Genomic DNA, 20,367 nt, shown 5'->3' with positions numbered 1-20,367 from the left:
AAGATCTGCACTACAGACTTGCGTGTTTCTTACCGCTACCATCTCACCCCACCCATAATTGTTCCTGATATGTAAACATGAGTAGCACGTATACCAGTAATGGTGGGGCTGGGTCAGATTTTGCTTTTCTCATGCTCTGGACTTTGATTTGATTTGATAGGGGTCGCAAATGTCTGCTAAATATCATTGTTGTTAGTCACACCTGGCTGGCTGTCACATTTCCAATTTAGATATGCATTATTTGCCTAAATTTGCAATAAATTCCTAACAGTGTTTCAACTTAGTAGCTTCTCTTTGAAATACAGTATTCAAGATTACTTCTCAGCTTTTTCTGACTTGTTCCCAACTATTTCCAAGTTCACTTTCCCTCCACAAAATCAAAACATGAAATGACCCCAAGTCTTTATAAGGTTGATTTTCCATTGAAAAAAAATAAAATAAAATAAGAATGTGCAATGCTATTACTGTAAACCTCACAAGAAAAAGTTCAAGATAAAAATAAAAACTAAAAAAATCTCCCATGGTAGAAAAAATGCTTTGACATAGACTTCTAAGGAGAAAATAAAAAGATATTGAATATGATTTTAAGAGCTCAGAGACAGTGAAGAACAATTTTTCTGTATTCTAATACGAAAACCAAGCCAATTTCATCTCCACTTGTGGCACTTACTGCAAAAGAAGGTAGTTTGCTTTGCTACCATTAGAATGATGCTATGTTTGTCATATCCTCCAGGGATTTTTTTCTCCCTCTGGTAGAAGGATCCTCTATCCTCAAAGAACCACATGGAATTAATCCAGATCCACAAACCACAATTCTAGACCGTGGTTATGTTCAGATATAAAAAGAAATTGAAAAATTTAAAGGAAGCTAAAGAAAGTTCTCTACAAGCTGTTCTCTTGGGATATGCAGTTCTTCTAAAGTATTTTTAGTACCAGAAGGATATTTAAGGATCTAGATTAATACCAGGATGTATTATGTATCAGCTGAACGTTGTGCAATTATTCGTAGCTTTAACAGGTGGACTTCTTTTTCTCCTTTATTTCTCTTTTGCTATTGTGTGTGGGTGCTTATGAACTTGCCATGTTTCCACATAATTTATCCTGTTAGCAGATCAATAATTTCCAGATGACATTTGCTGACTTGCTGACCATCAGAATATCTCTAGGGTTGATCAGAAAGATTGGATATTTCTCCATAGGAAAACTGACTTTTTTTTTTCTTTTTTTTTTTTTTTTTCCAAGTATCCTCAGTTTTTTAAGTATAAACTATTTAGATTTTGACTTTATTTTTTTCAGATTTTAGTGCATTTTATTTTTCAGTTGAAATTCTTTTTCTTCAGAAAACTACCTCATTAGAAATACTTTGCCAGTCTGTGACTTGTGTTCTCCAAGTGGGTTGGAGTTCTTGTTTTAAAAACAAGCTATAAGCTTGGAACTCTGATCTTCCTATCTGATAATTCATCAGATAAAAGTAACTTTTTGCAGTGGCTCTGCATTCCTATTCTGTTATGTACTGTAAATCACACATGTCTTATAGGAAGTTTTTCTTAAAATAATTCTAAGGTTGTTTTCATAAAGAAAAGTAGGCAACAAAACAGAATAGAACAGTGCATTCAGAGAAAGGGAAGCTATAATTTCAAAGATACACACACAAACAGAAAACAACAAAAAATGAAATAAAGGAGAAACTGTTAATCAAGCATCATGTCAACTCACAGGACAGCATTCACAGGGGTTAGCAACAGTAAACATAGACTGGGCAAACAGCCGAATGATAGATTGGTAGATACGGGGTTCCTAAGTAACTTGAAGTTAATTTCAGCTGAAAGGCTAATTCTTCTCATGTGAATATGTGGATCTCACTGGTTGAATCTTGCTGCATTTTAGTATCTTTACATCTATTTTAGTATCTTTAGTATCTATTTAGTATCTACTCCAAACACATCTGGGTGTTTTTGAAAACCTTTTTTTCTTTTCTGGAAGTACTGGAGAAATGATTTTTTCCATAGTGCCCAAGACATACAGGAGTCAAATGAAAAGAGGAAATATATAATTTAGCAGGAGGTCTATTTTTATTTTTCTGCACAGGGTTTAATCCAGTGTTAAGTCTTTTGAATGGTCTTAGATCATAATTATGAGAATGGAATGATTAAAGAGCATTATGTCACTAAGAAAAGCAGAAGGTCTATAGGAAGGGTAACAGAAAAGGGAGGGTGGGGAGACTTAGGAAGAAATTCTTTTATTACCAAAAGCAGTCTTCGTTTTTAAATGTCAGCAGTCTTGCTTTCTTGTTTCTTGTCCGGTGATCCTTTCAATCCTTTTATGCATGGGTGGAGGTGGGTGTGGATGGGTGTGTTTGAATATTCAACAGGAACAGCTGCTGGATGACCCTGAGAGATGGCCCCATTAGCTGTACGTGCTTTTCCTTGCCTCTGTGTTGAATCTTAACAATAAGCAGACAGACTTCCAGGGTTCTTCAGGACTTGTTTACACAGAGCTGTTAGCTGGAATCTTGTGTTGCTTACTTTCTTTCTATATGAGCCATATAGGAAAAAGATATGGATGCATACTCAAAGAATAGAAACACTATGCATATGTTAATAATCGATGCTTTGTGTTTTGGGCATTAAAAGGATAAAAAAAAAAAAAGCCTTGTGAGATACCCTTTATCACTTAACTTATATCCATAGCTGTGTTCTGTATTTTGGACACTTTTTCGTGTTTTCCTCAGTCAAGTAAAGCTTGGCAACCAGGAGTTTATGTAGGGTTGACCTGTGTTCTGTGTGGCACCACTGGTTCCTGGAGTGGTTTCCTTCCCCTGAATTCAGTGTATTTAGCCTCAGGGCTCCATGGTGTGGTTTGCAGAACCTCTTCTGCCTGATTCCTGGTATTACGCTGTGCATATCTGAACCTATTTGCTTACTCCATGTATCTCTGGGATGCTTCATGCACGCTTCTTGTGATAGTTGCAAAGAATGCAACCAAGGAGTGTAATCTCTATAGACTGTCTTTTTTTGACCATCTCTTTTGTTAGTGGGGTCATTTGTTTTCATGTTTCATCTGTTGTGTTCTCAACAGATTTCAACATGCTCCTCTAGCTTTTGTGACTATTCCATTTCTGTATTTCTCTCTCAAAATATAAAGTTCTTCTCCTTCCTGTCCTGCTGGCCCCCCAAATTTAAGATAAATCACTAATGTCTATACTTTTGTCTTTGTTTCAGGCATGTTGTTTGAAAAAGATAGAAAACTTAGAACTTGATTTCCACTCCCCCCCGCCCCGTGTGACAATTCAGACTTGTCCCTTGCTGACCCTGTCCATGTATTTCTGATATTTCTACAAGTGAAAAGCAGTTGCATTTGAAAGTGATAGACTTTACCCCCCAGCTGAGCTGTTCCATTTTGCAAATTAGTTGTACATCATATTGCTGCTTAAAACATGGAGGGAGGAAGATACAGTTATACAGCACAGGCTTGGGTAACTGGGTTCTTTCTTGGAAATAACCAATAGATGTCTCCACTGTTCCCCAGCCTTTAATCATCTCTCTCTGCCAGTTGGGTAGGTTTCTCCAAGGAACGCGAATGCTGCAAGATGGGCTTTGTACCCATCTGCTGCCTCTGGCATGCTGTATGGTTATAAGTCAGTTTACTCTTATGTGCTGTGCACCCCCTATTCTAAACCTAAAATGGTAATTTTTGCCCATTTTTTTTTAAAAAACGATCTGCTTCTATAGCAAAATGGATGTTATTTGGAATTTATTTGGATGTTATTTCAGGAATTGTGTGCTTTAATATCCTAATGATCTGAATTGTTTTTATTTCTATGTAGGCTTTCTATCTTTTGTGTCTGTAAAATTGCTGTTTTTGTGTTTGTTTTTTTTGTTTTGTTGTTTTTTTTTTGTTTTTTGTTTTTTGTTTTTAAACTTACATGAACAGCACTCTGTCTCTTGCGGTAGCAGTAAGCTAGACCTGATAGAATGGCACATAAGCAGAAATTTGCTATGACTATGGTCATTGTTAGCTATAGTTTAATATTATTGAATGTTTGGGTTTGTTTGTTTTTTAAAAAAAAAAAAAAAAAAAAACATTTGAAAGTATATTTTTACATTTAATTTTATTGCAATGTTCAAATTAAATGTTGAAAATGAACACAAATGCATTTATATATGGCATTTTTAACTGTTAATATTCTGTTTATAACTTGGTTATATACAAGTTCAGATAAGTTATTCACTATTTACTTACTGGGTATTTCTGTAGCTATAGGATTAGGGGAGATAAGTGACTGAGAATGTGAGTAGAATAGAACTGTCCTCCAAAAACCTTGACAGCTCTGGATAAATGAAAACATAGGGTAGAACAGCTTCCTCAGGCTCAGGTATGATGGTTAATTGGGAAATAATCAGGTACTAACAAAAACAAATGTATAAATCATACAAAATGTGTTATACATTACTCATATCAAAATCCTTTTTAGATAACCACTACAAAGCAGGTCTTTAGTTCTGAATGTATTGGAACTGAATGTACTGACTTCCCTGCTGTGGTCAAATAAGTGGAGATTAAGGGGAGGTGTTACCTTTCACATTATTCTATTAAATTCGGACTGGAGTTGAAGAAAGGGTTGATGTAAGACTGCATAATAAATAAAGAGCCCTAGTATTTCAAAATTTCAGAGTTGTCCCCAATTACGCATAGCTGTCCCCTCGTGTATTCATTTGTTCTTGTTTCTCTTTTCTAGGAGCTTGAGTTGCCAAAGGATTACCCTGCATAAAAATCTATTTTTCTCTTTTGTTTGCAACTCTGTTGTAACAATAATTTCACTGACTGCAATTGCCAACAATCAGGAGTTAGTTGCAACTAATCCAGTAAGTGAAAGTATATTTGGCAGCCTTGTTGATTTGTATGTGAAAAACTTCAGCAATGCAGAAGGGATAAATGAGGCATGAATAGTTGATGAAATGATGTACATAGCAAGGTTAAAATGTTCAGTAACGGTGTAATCATGTTACGTATTACAACAGATGGCTAACAGTGATTTGGGCATTTCACATTTGAGGTTTCGAAATAATAAAACAGCTTCAGAGACAGAGCATACTGAACTGCTCTTCTGAATTTGTACAGATCATGTCTGCGCTGAAACAACGACAAGGAAGCAGCCTATTCTAGATGATGTCAGAGAGGTTATGACAGTTGAATTCACCAAGAAAGGGCAGTTTAAAAAAAAAAAAAAAAAAAAGGCTCTAGAATGTATTTTGGCACTGTCAGCTTTTATGTGGCTTTTGCTTTGCCATCTTGAGTTGTAATGAGAATTAATTTTTCTGTGAAGGGAGATCAAACTGACACTAAAAAAGACTAAAAAAATCCAACCCTTAGGGTCTGATTTGTCTCTCTCTCATTTCCTGATAATACTGGGTTAAGCGTGAATCAGTAGCCTGTCCCAAAAGGCTAGGAGTTATAGCAACGGAAGAGCCTGAAAATCAAATACATAAACAAACAAATCCCTAACTATGGCTTTATTTTTATTTGGACCTGGAAGATAAATTTAAATTCTGTGAAAGTTAGGGCAAAAATCCAGAAGCTGTTGGAATCAAGTAAAAATATCAATTCTCTTTAACCTTTCAAAAGCTCATAAAAATTCTGGATAATATGCCTGAGATAGCTGCTAATAATCATCAGTAAGTGAATTAGGTAGTAGAATGTGGTAAAGCAATATTGTATTTGGTTTAAGCTAAGTGCCATAACGAGATCAATCACTCAAACGGAGCAATGTCAGAAGAAAAAAAAGGTGTGCTGTGTCTAAAAGAGCAAGTTATAACTTCTTTTTAACAACCTCACATTTTATTCTTCACAATAAGCTACAACCATTTCAATTGAAGACTATATGAGGATATTTTGAATACAGATATATGCCAACAAGAAAGCTTGTTATTAGAACCTACTGTATGAGTTGTCCCCTGGCCCTAAGTTCAGTTATGACTAGGTTGAAATTGGGATCTCTTTAAGTGTTTTCAACATGTAAATCATTTGCTATGGCATGACTGGTATAACCAAAGGGGAATTAGCTTCATCAAAGTACATTTTCTGATGTAGTTACCATTCAATAATTTAAAGACCCCCTTTTGATTGGAATAGTCAATTGTGCCAATATTTACATTAAAGGGAAATATCATTACTGCTCTCTGCCATTATGCTGGAGAAACTCAAAGTTCTCATGTTGGCTTTAATAAGAATACAGACACAGTTACCAACTTGGTCACCATGAAGTATGGAAATTTAATTCCATAAAAATAATAAAAAAAAAAAAAGTAAGCATAGTGAAAAAAAGAACTAAATATGAATATTTGACTCAAGCAGTATTTTTTCCATTTTGCAAATAAATCTCTCTGAGATTCCTGCAATTTATGAATTATGTTGTACTCTGCTTTTTCTGCAGATTAGCTGCAAAGTGTCACAGTTCATCTACCTGTACCTAATGGGGTGCAACTACTTCTGGATGCTGTGTGAAGGCGTTTACCTGCATACTCTTATTGTGGTGGCTGTTTTTGCTGAGAAACAGCACTTGATGTGGTATTACCTTCTTGGCTGGGGTATGCAATTTCACATTCTGTATTGTCAGGCCAATGTTATCTTTTACTCCTTTCATGAGAATTTGAACAGCTGTCCTGTTGCTTCTCTGCACTGGCAGCTTTGAATAATGATGACACACCCCTCTTCTTTGTCTGTGGTGTTTTAACAGGCTTAGAAATATTAACGTAGGAAGTTGTATGTACCTCTATCTTTGCTGAAAGAGAGATTATGCATTACTGGAGTCAGGAAGCGACTCCTCCTTTGTGTAGAGAAAATAGTCTCCTATTATAAAAAAGACATTAAGAAGTAATTATTCATTGTTCCTCATCTTGAAGATGTTTATTCAGGAACGAATGTTTGTTTTCAGAGAAGTCTGGCCACGTCTAGGGTGGAGGGTCAAAACTGAGTTAGAGATCACCAAGGATTTATTTTTCCAGCAGTTCCATTTGACCTGTATTGTTCACTAAGCAAATACAGAATAGCAGTAGCTAAAGATCTCAAGTAATGTCAGTATTAAAACTAACAAGCCAGATGTGGTGATTTCAGGTAATGCACAACAGCATATTCACAAATTGCAAGTGAGAATTGCACTTCATTGTATTGGCACATTTATCTGTAACATGACATGGTACCACTATTGTCAGCTGTCCCACAACAGACAAAGCTGGTTATATATAAAAATATACTGATATTTTTAGTATTACTTAGTATTTAGCATTACTGTGGACTGCAGTCTGAAAAAAATGTGTTAATAAAGATTGCTTGTTACATTCTGAATAGTTATAATTTGATTTGCCTTTTCTATCTGTACAATGGTATGGATTTCCCGATAAAACAGTGGGAATAAGGTTTTATACACTCTTCTGAAAGAAATCTGGGAAAGCAGAGACTGAATTGATGTTACTTTATTTACTCTGCGATTGTATATAATTTGGATGAGATGAAAATATAGAAGATTGCTGCAAGAGATGCATGTTTGCTTAGCTAGTTACTTAGTATGTAGGTTTATATATGAAGAAAATACTGTTTTCTCTTCACAGGTTTTCCACTGATCCCTGCCTGCATACATGCTGTTGCTAGAACTTTGTATTATAATGACAAGTAAGTAGTATATAAAACAGCTTTGCAAAGCAGTTATAGTTTCTTTAAGGAAAAGAAAAAGGAATAGAACAAGTAACAAAATGCCAAATGTTTTTACTTTCCCTGTTTGTTTTCTCTAGCTGTTGGATCAGCTCTGATACTCATCTGCTGTACATCATCCATGGCCCTATTTGTGCTGCTCTATTGGTAGGCATTTTTCAGATAATTTGTTTTTCTTGCTTTATTTTTTTTTTTTAAATTGTTCTTGGTGGTCTTATAAATTGGTAATAGCCTAAAGTTAACAATGACTCATTCTCAGGACTCTCAGCGCAGCAGGTATCTTGGACACAAAAGATACAGAAATCTTGACCTTATTAAGGAGCTATTACACAGATCTTTGACACTGAAGACAGAAAATTCTAAATAAGTAACTGAAGACTCCACTTGTATATAAGTAAACATTGTACTTCAGTCACTATAGGACTGAATGTAACCTATGAAATTCAGTCAATAGTTTATTTCTACATAGGTGCATTATAAGAGAAAACACTAATATGAACATACTTATCTTAACAGAAACTTCAAGCAGATCTGGTATTATATTCATGTCTACTGGCTCTCTTTATGCTTTTCAGTTTATTTAAGAAAACTAAGAAAAGTAAGAAAGAAAAGATTAAGGAAACAATTTTGGAAACAATTTGGTTTCCAGTCTGTGTGAACTTCCTTTTCTGTTAAACTGTTAATAAATACTTGCAGAGGGCATTCTGCACATACAGAATTCTTTCTGAAGACCATTTTATAAATCCTGCGGTTCTTTTGACTTGCAGTTTCATTTACAATGAAATTAGCTGGTGAACATATATTTTAAAGATGGTGATACTATGACACACATGAGGTCCTCTGCATGAGAAGCCAGAAGCAGGCTGAGATCCTTGGTGTGTTACTAACTACTGATAATCCCTTGTCCTGTTAGTCAGGTCAGCCATATATGTTATTATAAAGACAGGTTAACTAGTATAAACTTGAAACCAATTATAAATCCTTTCTCTTTTTCTTCTCTCTAATTTGCACAAAAGATGAAATCTTGTTTGCACAGAAAGTGAAAGGACTTCTTGCTCACTTCAGTAGCACCATGTTTTACCCAGCAAATATATGCTGTTCTCCTCTGCCTTGTGGGACAATACTTCCTTTGTCCAAGTGTCTCCACAGATATATCACTTCAGTAAAGCTCTTTAAAGCTGAGATATAATTTATATTAGTCAGAGCTTGCTTAAACAGTAACAGGAGAAAAACGTATTATGAGAACTATAGCATTGTTCATGAAGTGGCCTCATTTTAGGATGTAAGATCATTTTTTTCTTCCCAGCAGTAGCCTCCACAAAATCACACTAAAAATAGTGGCAAGACTCCCACTGATTTCAAATCCATGGAATGACTTCCAAACTGTCAAGTCTTCTTTCCGCTCAAGGCAACACTAAGAATGTCTTCTGATTTTATTGGAGGCATAATAATCTTCTATACTTGCTTGGTTTTGATAGAATTTGTGTCCATTCTCTTTGCAATTTACAAATATGTATGCCTTTGATATTCCTATATTTCTCGTGAGCTTACTGAAAGTGTTTCTCTTACATTTTTCTCACCTCAGTACAATCAGTAAATTTATGTGAAAACCATGAAGGAGTAATGAAGGTTAGACTCAAGTATACGTCTTGACTGTGATGTGTGTGAAATGAAAATACCTTAAAGGAATTCCTTTCCTTTTTGATCACAAAAATTAATATGTCAATTCAGAAAAGACAAGCCAGGGATAAAGACAGAAGATGAAATGCATGTGTTCAGACTTGGTGAACAGAACCCTCATTTGCTTAAGCAGCTTGCTTGCCAGATACGATTTTCACACTTTACGAAGCATGACCTGCTTTAGTAGAAATTTAAGTAACACTATTAAACTGCAAATTAGATAACAAGGGAAAAGACACTGTTTCTATTTGCAGAAGCAAGATCTCAAAGAGCACGAAGAAGATTGTCAAGGGGATGCCAGGAGGAATTGGCAGAAACCATTGGGTATTAGGCCTGTAACTTTTGTACACTGAAAATCCTACATTGGACGATGTTAGCAACAACTCTGCTGGTCCTTGCTTTTGCATAACTGTGGCCAGATCCCTGCCAAAGAAACTGCAAACAGGAGCAGACCCAAGTTGCATTTTGATTGGCGTTGTCTTCAGTTAACGCTTTTAATTGCTAATGTCTGCTTAAGCAACCACAACTAAAGAAATAGTGTAAGAATGAAACAGTAGAGGGTGATGTTGGTTATTACACTAGCCAAATGTTGATCCAAGTGGAGGCAGTTTTCAGTGTAGGCTTCTGATATGCCAGTGCACTAGTGTTCTAGTTTGCATTGGTTTTACTGAAAGAGTAGATTGAGTGTGGCAGAACATATTGACTTATAAGCTCAGCTAAATTCACACCTCTGAAGGCAGAACCTAAATTCAGCTAAGTTCCTAGCGAAGGTTCCAACATTTCATCTAGGATTGCCTTCTCTGCCTTTGTTTCCATTTTTGTTCCTTTGCCTGGTTCAATTTCCCAGTCACTATGAAGCTGCCAGTATTATTCTGTGTGTTTGTCTGCAGCTGGCACACCAGTACATCTTTGGGACTTTACAAACAACCATCACAGTCAATTTGATGATAATATATACACAAGTAGTTGCACAGTCCTATGTTTGCTTAAATGTAAAAATCTACTCGCTACCTTGCTAAAATCAAGACCCATTTTCATCGCTTCAGTAAGAATTTGGTTCATCCTGATCTCACTGTTTTTGTGACAGAAGAGGTACTCATCAAAAATTAGTGCTACATACTTACTCTAATTCTTACGCTTCTTTTCTCAAGTCTGTCCTCTGCTTTGCCTCATTCAACTTTTCTGCTTGTCCGAATATCTACTTGCAGACACTGGCTATGTTTATTTTTGTGCTTTTTGGCTTTGGTGAGTAAGTGGAACAATGAAAAAAATTCTGTGCATTTCATCATTTTGTAAATTTACCAGGTGGTGTTTTACTCATAGCTGCTGCAACGTTCATCTTCACTCAACATTCAAGGACAGGATTATAGGAATTGGCCATGCTACCAACATACAAGGGTGAAAATTGAGAGAGAGAGTTGCTGAGTTAATGATTTAAGTGAGAAGGATTAAATTTAGAAATGGAGGAAGGACTTATTGTCTGTGTGTGCTATAGGAAGTTGGATGAGGATCATGGGCTGCATAAAATCTAAATAAATCCCTTGACAGAGAACCAGGAGACCTTGATTGGTTATACAAAGCCAAAAGGTAGTTGGAAGCTTCCAGAAGAAATTCGTGCAGTAGTTTCCTATGTAAAACAATTTCCTGTTAAAATGATTTAAATAGCAAGTAAGTAGAATATAAATAACATAACATATCTGTCAAGGGCCATGTTGCCGTAACAATACACAGCTGTTTATTGTGAAAACGTTAATTGACATGCCAAGAACTCTGCCAGGGTTATGGAGGACATGGTGACACACATGGTCTGAAATGGCTTCCCTGTTCGCACTTGTCCTATGGAGAGACAGAGGCCTCTTCCTAGACAATGAACTCCTAGTTATTTTAGAACGGACTCATCTGTCTTTTTGCTGGCTTCTTTCCTACTCTGCCTCTCCTTTTCTCTCTAGATAATTGACAGTGAAAGACAGTTATCTGGAAGAAGAGATAAAAGGCCCAGACTCTAGCTCTCTGCCTTCCATAGTGGGTTCCCTGTACAGCATTGCCTGGCCTCTTGTGCCCCTGGGCAAGGTGCTTGGGCTGGCTGTACTTTTAAGGGCTCTTCTAGCTCTAGCTTCTCTAAGGGGTTGCCATTATTTCATGATAGAGGAAAACAGGGTAATCATCCCTACCGTTGCTGTTGCTCTGGTGCTCTGGTTATTCACATCATTAGGCTGTAGTGTGTGTGGGGGGGGTTATTTTACACGGAAATTATAAGAGAGTGTTGTACTTTTGCATTTTGGTTTAGGTTTCTGTTTTGAACTGTAAAAATAAATGAGAGTTTTAGGACAGAAAGAACTGTAAGTTAATGATTTTTTTAAATAAAATCACAGCAATGATGAAGCTTTTTTAGTCTTTTCATAATCAAGGTTGTAAAACAAATCTAACTGGTTACTGCGATCTAAATAGGCAAGGAATGATAGATTTTAAACCACTGAGGGTCAGATTTTTGCAGGACCTTGAAAAAGGTAGAAACCTGTGCTATAGTTGCATATAGTTGCATTATTACTATAAAGTCATTGAATTTTTATGGGCTAGTTTCAATCAGACTATGACCATTACAGATGCTGTGGTGATATCCGCGTGCAGCGTTTACCTTCTCCCAGAAACTCTTTTAAAAAATAAATACATTTAAATAAATAAATAAAATTAATTAATTAATTAATTAAATCTCCTACAGGGGCATTAAAATAGCTGAAAGCAATATAAAAAATATCGTACATACTAGATATCACACCTCTAGGGACATTGGCTTGGACCTCTGGTCTTCCATAGGGTGCTGCTTGTGCAGAAATCATGGGCAGCAGTTGATTTCTATGCGTTCTTTTTATAAAACAGCTACTGTCATTCTGTTTTTTAAATTTAAATCTGTTACAAGCATCTTTGAACTTTTTACTGTTATTGTAACAGCAAAGAGAAAGGTATAGGGTCTGTTAACAGTGGAAGACCAACAGCTATTTGGATGGATGTTTGCTTAATACGTTAGAGGAATGGAATTTGTCATTATATGTCAGAGCCCAATCTCATCCTCTTAAGATGTTTTCAGCAAATTTTAAGTTGTTCTTACTATATAATCAGAATGCTCTCTATACATTGTATGTTCTTTTTGAGTTGTCTGGTTTTCAGTATCACAAAATAGTGGGGGGATTATTTGTAGAGTCTCTTCAGTGTCATTTTCTTTTCCAACAGGTGAATCTCTTCTTCCTGTTGAATATTGTCCGTGTTCTCATAACAAAGCTGAAAGACACCCACAAGGCAGAATCCAACCTGTACATGAAAGCAGTGAGAGCTACCCTGATTCTAGTCCCCCTGCTTGGCATTGAATTTGTGCTGTTTCCATGGCGACCAGAAGGCCGGATCGCTGAGGAAGTCTATGACTACGTGATGCACATCCTTATGCATTACCAGGTAGGAAATATTAAATAGTTTTTGCCCACTTGAGCTAGGAAGGTGTTGGCATGTGAAGCAAATAAAAGAGCAATGATCCTGTTATTTTACTTTTTAAAGACCTTTATGCAATATTTCTATAAATTACTTCAACTTTCTCAATACACTGAATTTTCTTTTCTTTAAAAGAAAGAAATGTACCATGATAGTCAGGAGGCCCACTACTTTTTAATAAGGTAGTTTTAGAAATGATTCACAGATTTTAGATTCGTACTACACTTTCTTTGCTATCTATATTGGAACCTTATCAGGAACATCTAATTATCTGAAACTGGAAAAAAAAAAAAAAAGTATGTGCATGTGAAATAAAGCAGAATCTTTTTATTTTACAGGGTCTACTGGTGGCTACAATTTTCTGCTTTTTTAATGGAGAGGTAGAGTAACCATTTTTTCATTTTTATATATGTATACTTTTGTATTCTTATATATTTTGGTTTTGTTTCAGTAATTAAGGATATAGCATAGCTGAAAAATATAGTTCCAAAATCAGAATTTAATATGTCGTTGTGCTTGGATCAAAATTTTTTGTTGAATAAGAAGTGCAATTTTGAAGAACCATCATCAGTCAATTCCAAAACCAGGCTTCTTTATTCTTATGTCAGAGAACTGAATCACATTTCATTAGTTTATGGAACTGATACTTCTTGTAGCTAACAAGCTTTGCTGTTAACTTGAACAGATCAAGGTCCTAGCACCCAAGCCTTATACTCTCAAGTGCACAGGGCCTTACTGACAGAGATAAAAGTGGTAGAAAGGCTAAATGGATAAAATTGCTCATTAATGTAGCTCTTGCTCACAAAAGGAAACAAAAATAAATGAACAAAAACATCCCACCAAAAAAAAAAAAAAAAACTTTCCAACACTTCTGGCAGAGGAATGATTACAATCCTCTACTTATCCCTACACATCTGTTTGTTCATTTGTTCTACATTTAGTGAAGTTGCAGTCTATGGCTGTGAGCAGATGTGTGGGAGTAACCAGATGTTTTCATAGGATTGAACCCTTAGTTTCTTTTCTCAGATGTTGTGTGCTTATATAATGGACAGTAATATTTACTTACGGGTTAAGTATTTGGCTCATAAAAGATTTGATTCAAGTAGGTCATGCTTCCCATTCTTCCTCTTCAAATTGAAGCTGACTGAATTGCAATGAAATTTCCATGTGGTTTTGTGATTTTATTTTTTTTCCAATAAATGTATGAGTGTCCTTATATATTATATTTTATTTTATTTGTTTTGCAAAGGAAGCAGAAAAGATGAAGAAAGAGAGATTTTTATTTTCAAAGTTTATAGGACCTGGGCCAGTGTGTTTGATCTGGTTTTATGGTAAAGTTGATCCAGGTTCAAGTCCCAGCTTATATATTTGAATCAAAGCAGAACAAATCACTAGATATTCTGGATGTGATTTTACCAATTTCCCACATTCAGCACAAATATTTTACACACTCTTTCCCTTCTAAATTCTATACTTCCAAATTCCTTCTAAAAAAAATTTGGAAAGAATCAGTCAGAAGTTATTCTGCTCCAATGCAAAATAGGGAAAAAATACTCCATCTCTAGAGTTTCTATGAAACAATATTGTCCACTGCTCAGCTCTGCATTTTAATCCCCTTGGATCTTCTCAGGCTATTTTACTCCTCAAACAAGTTGAAACCCAAATTTTAAGGTATAGTATATTTAGTAAAAAAGATTTGCTTCATATGTTAATTTTCCACTGCTACAAACTCGTAAGGTATTTTTTACATTGTTCTCTTCTGCAAAAGCAAACTCTAGTCATTCCACTAATTCAGTATCCTACATTCACCATTGGCTGATCAGTGTAAAAGATGAGCTCCTCCACAGCTTGAACAATGTGGGCAGGATAATGTTAAATGGTGGATTCAGACACTTGAACCAAATGTTTATACTCTAGGCCTTGTCTTTGTCAGTTAAACATGTATGTGTCCACTTGCTTTATATAGGGGAAATTTATGCTGGTTAAACCAGTTTTACTTCTGGTTGCAGTGTTTCAGTGACCAAAACTGACCTGTTTGGGGGTATTTTCTTTTTTTTTTCTCCATTACCCTGGTTCTAGAGGGGATCTATTACTTCATAACCAACAATTAGTAAGGAAATCCATGGGGAGAATGGCACTGTACTTAGGAAAAACTGTCTGCGCAAAAACAAGGTTTCCTTGGTCTATTAAATAATACTGCTTCTGGCATGTGAGCCTGAAGGCATATGTATATTTTGTTGCCATTATAATCTGTTGCTGTCATAGCAATGCGTTAACTTAGCCTGATACCGTAGCTTTGCTGTTGTGTACAAGGTGCTGCTCTATCAGCATCTGTCATAGCAACACCTCATATATACCGTACAAAATGAGAGGCATCAGTGTTAACACTTACATGCTGTTCTGCAGCAAGGCTGTGGTGTGAAGGTGAATGCTGATATTGGAATCGACACCTTGAGTGACAATGGGAAAACGGTGTTCCAGTGGGGTTATTAGCAGTTAAAAATGCCAAAAGCAATCATTTCTTTTTAAACTAAATTGTAGCTTTTCCCAGCTGCTACTATACCTTTTAATGTTTTCTATAGAAAATATCAGGAGCCAAACTCTGTTCAAGTGATGGCTTGCAGGCTATCTTGGGCACTGGCCAAAAGGCCAACCAGTAGAGCCAGCATCTTTCTGCAATAAAAGAAAGACCAGGGTCTTTTCTGTACTGGTCTTACTGAGGTAATTTACCATGCAAAAAAGAACAAATGGAAACTTACTGATATGTGCTGATTGATTGATGTGAGTGAAGGTTATGACTTTGAATGAGACGAGTGATTTGGGGTGCATTGCTGGATAAATGTGGGCATCTAGAAAGTCAGTACTTTGCTAGTTGATGCAGAAGGGATTCCCAGAGTCACTGGTTATTGGGCAAATAGTTTGTGTGAAGAGGAAATAAAATAGTCAGGATCTCTGAGCAATTTTTGAAGAGATGGTTCTTTAAAAACAACAACAACAACAACAAACACCTTTTGAAAAAACAATAGTTATTGGCATTCTTAGCATTCTTTACTTGGCATGTTCCCTGAAAAAATAATTCCATGTGAATTTCATTAATGTCACACTTCATCAATCAAATATGTGCAGGTGTTTAACCATGTTGTAGGAGAGGAAGCCCATGATAAACATAACATCCTTTCAGTGACAAACTGGGGCCTTTAGCTATTTATCAGTGTTATTTTTAACTCTGGTAGAAATACGGAATTCAGGAAATTGTCTTTCTAGTCATTTCATTAAATTGTGGTAAGAAAACAACAAGGGCTTTTTTGTGGAAAAACCATAGCAGATGGTATAAGACGATCATATAAGAATTTAGAGTTGCTAAGGATGTGTCCTGTTGAATGTAAGAATGAATAGAAATGACCTTTTTACCTGTAAATCTTATGTGTTGACATTAGACTTTAGACCAGAGAGGACAAAGCAGAAAATTTTGTTGCAGCTGCTCCTCCTATAAGCTGGCAAATTTGATGTGAAAAGCACAAAGAATTATGCCTATTGAAATTTAAATTCTTTCAGAACATCTCATGTGACCTATCACTTGTAGGTACCCCAATTTCCAGGAGTATTAAGCCTTACTACCTAAGTTACTGAGACATTTATTATGACACTCAGTCATCAAAGAATGAAGCCTAATGGTATCTTTCCAAGTGTTTTATGTGCTTTTGTTTTTGTTTTCTATCACAGGTCCAAGCTGTTTTGAGAAGACACTGGAACCAGTACAAAATCCAATTTGAGCACAGCTTCAGCCACTCAGATGCTATGCGCACCGCTTCCTACACTGTTTCATCAATCAGTGATGTTCAAGGCTATGGCTACAATCATGACTGCACCAGTGAACATTTAAATGGGAAGAGCTATCATGACATGGAGAGTGTTGTTTTAAAAACTGAGAAGCTGTATGGTTGATTGCCAAAGACTTGGCTGATGCCAGAAGTGTTCACCCTCGTAGTTTGTGAACTTGAAGTTTGATTTAATGACTTCATGGCCAGAAGATTTTTCCTAACTTGGGATATGTTTTTCTCCTGCAAACAAAACCAACACATTTTTCACATGTATATATACATATGTTTGTGTTTCATTGTATCTATATAGTATGGACATCCATACATCTATCTATCTGTATGTGCATTTATGTAAGGATACAAACTTTGCCTCTTTAGTTTCTACTGTGTAGACAGAGTTGGCAATTTTTTGTATAAAGGGAATCAATGAAGGATTTCTTACTTTCTTGGAAGTTTGTATAAAGACTGTGTTGTACTGAAACCACTTCATTTGCCTATAGAAACTTAGGGTGTAAATAACATACTGTACTGTCTTAATTCAACCTAAAACTGAAAAAAGGAAAATGGTTAAAATAGGTGCAATAATTACAGTAGATTGTCCAGTTTAATTTTGTGTCTAGTATTTGACTGTCCAAAAAAAAAAGGATAGCCTAAGATAACAGACTCAAAGATATCGATGCTGAGCCAGTTAAATTTCATTTTGCCACTATTTTAAATGAAGCATTAGACATGCCAGTGCTAGTTTTAGATTCTACTTACTTCTGTATTGCAATGTAATGATTTACAGCTAGCTTTGAAGCATTTTATTTAAAGTGCTTTCACATACACAGAAGTGTCTCCTCCTCTTCAAGTTTGTCAAAGTTTCTTAGCAGCTTTACTGCAGACTGGATCAATGAGGCCTTACTGCCACAAAGAAAAGTAGTAACCTGAATACCTGTACCTATACCATCCTGACACTAATGCAGGCTGATGGAACTTTGCTGAGTGCTTAAGCAATTTACTCAGCTCGAAAGAGATCACATACTGATTTTGTTGTTGTCATGTTGTTTCTTTTGTTTTACTTTCGGGTATTTCCATGGCCATATGCTTAACAATTTATTCCTTTGTTTTTGGGGCAACATTTTTGATTAATCTTGTGGCTTGTTTTGTTTCAGAAAAGTATGAAGGACTGAACGCAGTGCAAATGGTATACTACCTTTAAAGCCAGTGTAGCAGAATTCAGATTAATCAAGCAAATTAATGTTATTAACATATATATTTCATTATTTGGAAAAATCCAATATAAGCGTATTCTTACAAAGCTTCAAAAACATTATGGATTGAGAATATAATTTTGGGAGTGCTTGATTCTGAACAGGACTTAATAGTTGTTTCTTTTGGTTCTACTGGTAGATAAAGGCCTCATTGAAAACTGAGGAGGTTGATGGGAAGGTCTTGAGAAAATGGGTCTATAGCAATCTACATTTTTGAAAATCTTTATGCTTTAAAGAAATAACTTTTTTCTGTAGAGATATGACAAAATTGCTAAAGAATGACCAGATGGTAAAAGGTGAATTTATAAAAGTCTTACTAAGAGGCTCAGAAGTAGAAAAAGGTTTTAATAGTTTATTTTGCAGATAAGCCTACTTCAAAAAGTAGGGGAAGAAGAAGAAAAGTGGATACTGGAGTTGATAGATTATTGTAATGCTGATGCACATCTGGTAAGCAAGTCAACAAATATAAAGACAGTTCTTTCTGAGACCACTTTAGTTTTACGTACTTAGGTTTGTATATGAAGAACTAGATTTTTACATTTAAATGTTTTTGTCAGTAGCCTTTCTGTAAGCTTCATTAGCATTTAATTAATTTGCTGTTACAGTGTTTATTGGTTTGTGACTTCATAAGGCTTTCAATGTTTTATATTTAGAAGGAGAACACTAGGAGGATGCAGTAAATTCATGCCACTTGCACCTTTCCCTAGTGTTTGTTTGTTTGTTTTTTTACAGTTACGTCTCGGGTTTGAATTTAGAAAGCATTTTGTTAATATTGTAGTTTCATAACAGAAGTTTTGCTAAGCTGTTAAAATCAAGATTTCTCTTCTGGAAGGCTGTTTCGTAGTGAAAATCAGTTGGATGCTATACTAAAGAGCAGCATGAAATGTCACAATCAGATGTCACAATCTCTTATAAGAATACAGTGATGGCATCTGTTATAACATGATTAGAGATTACTACTCTGCTTGCTGATCTATGTAGTGTTACTTAAAAATCTGTGCAATGTTCTGAAAGTACTAGTGGTGCAGAAAATCCCTTGTCTCATATAGCATCTTTGGTATAGCTCTGGGAGGACCAGATCATCAACTGGTACAAATCTGTCATGAGTTCCATGTTCAGAGTCAATGGGTACCAGCTGAGAATCAAAGCCCACACAGATACCTGTCCATTTAAAAGTGCTTCAGAATCCTTTATGGCATATTATCAGACAATTGTTTCAATGATACCTGGTGGGCTGTTATAATTAAAAACAAGTAACAGCTGAGAATGTGATATGGTATTAGATTTATAACTCACTTTATCTCTCAGCTAGGCACTTCAAATTTAATAGCCTAAGAAATTGTGTCATTTTATACAAAGTACTAGATGCCTGTCCCCTGTCAGAGAAACTTGTAATGGTAATTTGCAGGAGGAGGAGTTTGTTTTTTGCACAGAAATTGTCCTGCTTCTGCGTACGGTCACAGCATACTTCTAAGAACACTTTTTCAAAAGAAATACATTCAACTGGACATGCAAGAAAATGTTCATGTCTGTGAAGGGAGAGCTACAGTCCCTGCTCCTCATGAGATTAAACTAACCTATGTCCTGTTTTGCACTGGAAAATAGGAAGACTAAATAGATGATTTTTATCTGACCTTTTTCAGTTCCTAGACAGCCAAGAGCAGGGTCTGTTTTTTTTTTTCTTTTTTTCTTATTTTTGGTCTTTTACCACTATAAATTAAAATCAAATCCTTATACTGATATTTCGTATGGCTTATTTTCTGCATTGTGGAATATTGTAGTCATTATCTGTATTCTCTGGGATGAAAGTAATCTCCAGTTTGGAGGGGCTGTGAGATTCCATTGAACATGCATTCATCTATTATTATTTGCTCTTTTTTTGTTGTTGCTATTTAGTGAGGATTTATTGTGTCAGGCTGAAGGGGGCTACAGAAATGCTTATATTATATCAGGTATCTGTAATTCTAGCATCTTAGTTTTGTATGACGGGAATGTCTATTTTTAATGCTACTGCCTTCAGTTAGTAAAATGCACAGATTGAAGTTCCAGTGCAAAGTCCCCTCAGTTTTTTGTTTTGTTTTTTAATGTTATCAACTATGCTTTGTATTTTTTCTCATTGTGATGATCTACTAGAGTATTTGGCCATAGAAATGCTGCAACACATACTATTTTTTATGTCATGAAACATTTGGGCTGGAAACCAGGCAACATTCAAGTATTGTACTGTGTAAATAAGATTAATAGAAGCTATAGCGTTGTATTTATTGCTTACACTAAGAATGAAATGGAAAAAAATGTGAAGTTATTTTTTGGTTGTGCTTTATTTTCACTTTGTTCATATGAGTCATGCATTTTAATTGCTGAAAGTATTATGTTTGTGATCAATAAAAAAATACTACGTTTATTCAGATCTCTTGTATTGTAAT

The 20,367-nt window shown here is 35.6% G+C and overlaps 1 protein-coding gene across 3 annotated transcripts in view; it reads left to right on the top strand.

The window, feature by feature from the left end:
* CALCRL (calcitonin receptor like receptor) overlaps window positions 1–20,345 on the top strand; it is a 67,319-nt gene extending 46,974 nt beyond the window's left edge. For all 3 annotated transcript variants that reach the window (XM_068686470.1, XM_068686471.1, XM_068686469.1), the window contains 7 exons: window positions 4,739–4,865; window positions 6,434–6,587; window positions 7,608–7,668; window positions 7,788–7,854; window positions 12,616–12,834; window positions 13,206–13,247; window positions 16,591–20,345. In XM_068686470.1, coding sequence (XP_068542571.1) covers window positions 4,739–4,865; window positions 6,434–6,587; window positions 7,608–7,668; window positions 7,788–7,854; window positions 12,616–12,834; window positions 13,206–13,247; window positions 16,591–16,812 — 892 coding nt within the window. In that variant the 3' untranslated portion in view covers window positions 16,813–20,345. The remainder of the gene's footprint in view (window positions 1–4,738; window positions 4,866–6,433; window positions 6,588–7,607; window positions 7,669–7,787; window positions 7,855–12,615; window positions 12,835–13,205; window positions 13,248–16,590) is intronic.
* Window positions 20,346–20,367: the final 22 nt, after the last annotated feature.

The sequence above is a fragment of the Anas acuta genome, chromosome 6 (assembly GCF_963932015.1).
Source record: "Anas acuta chromosome 6, bAnaAcu1.1, whole genome shotgun sequence".
Lineage (NCBI taxonomy): Eukaryota > Metazoa > Chordata > Aves > Anseriformes > Anatidae > Anas > Anas acuta.
Note: the sequence above shows the minus strand (reverse complement) of the source record. Positions and strands in the feature narration are given on the sequence as shown.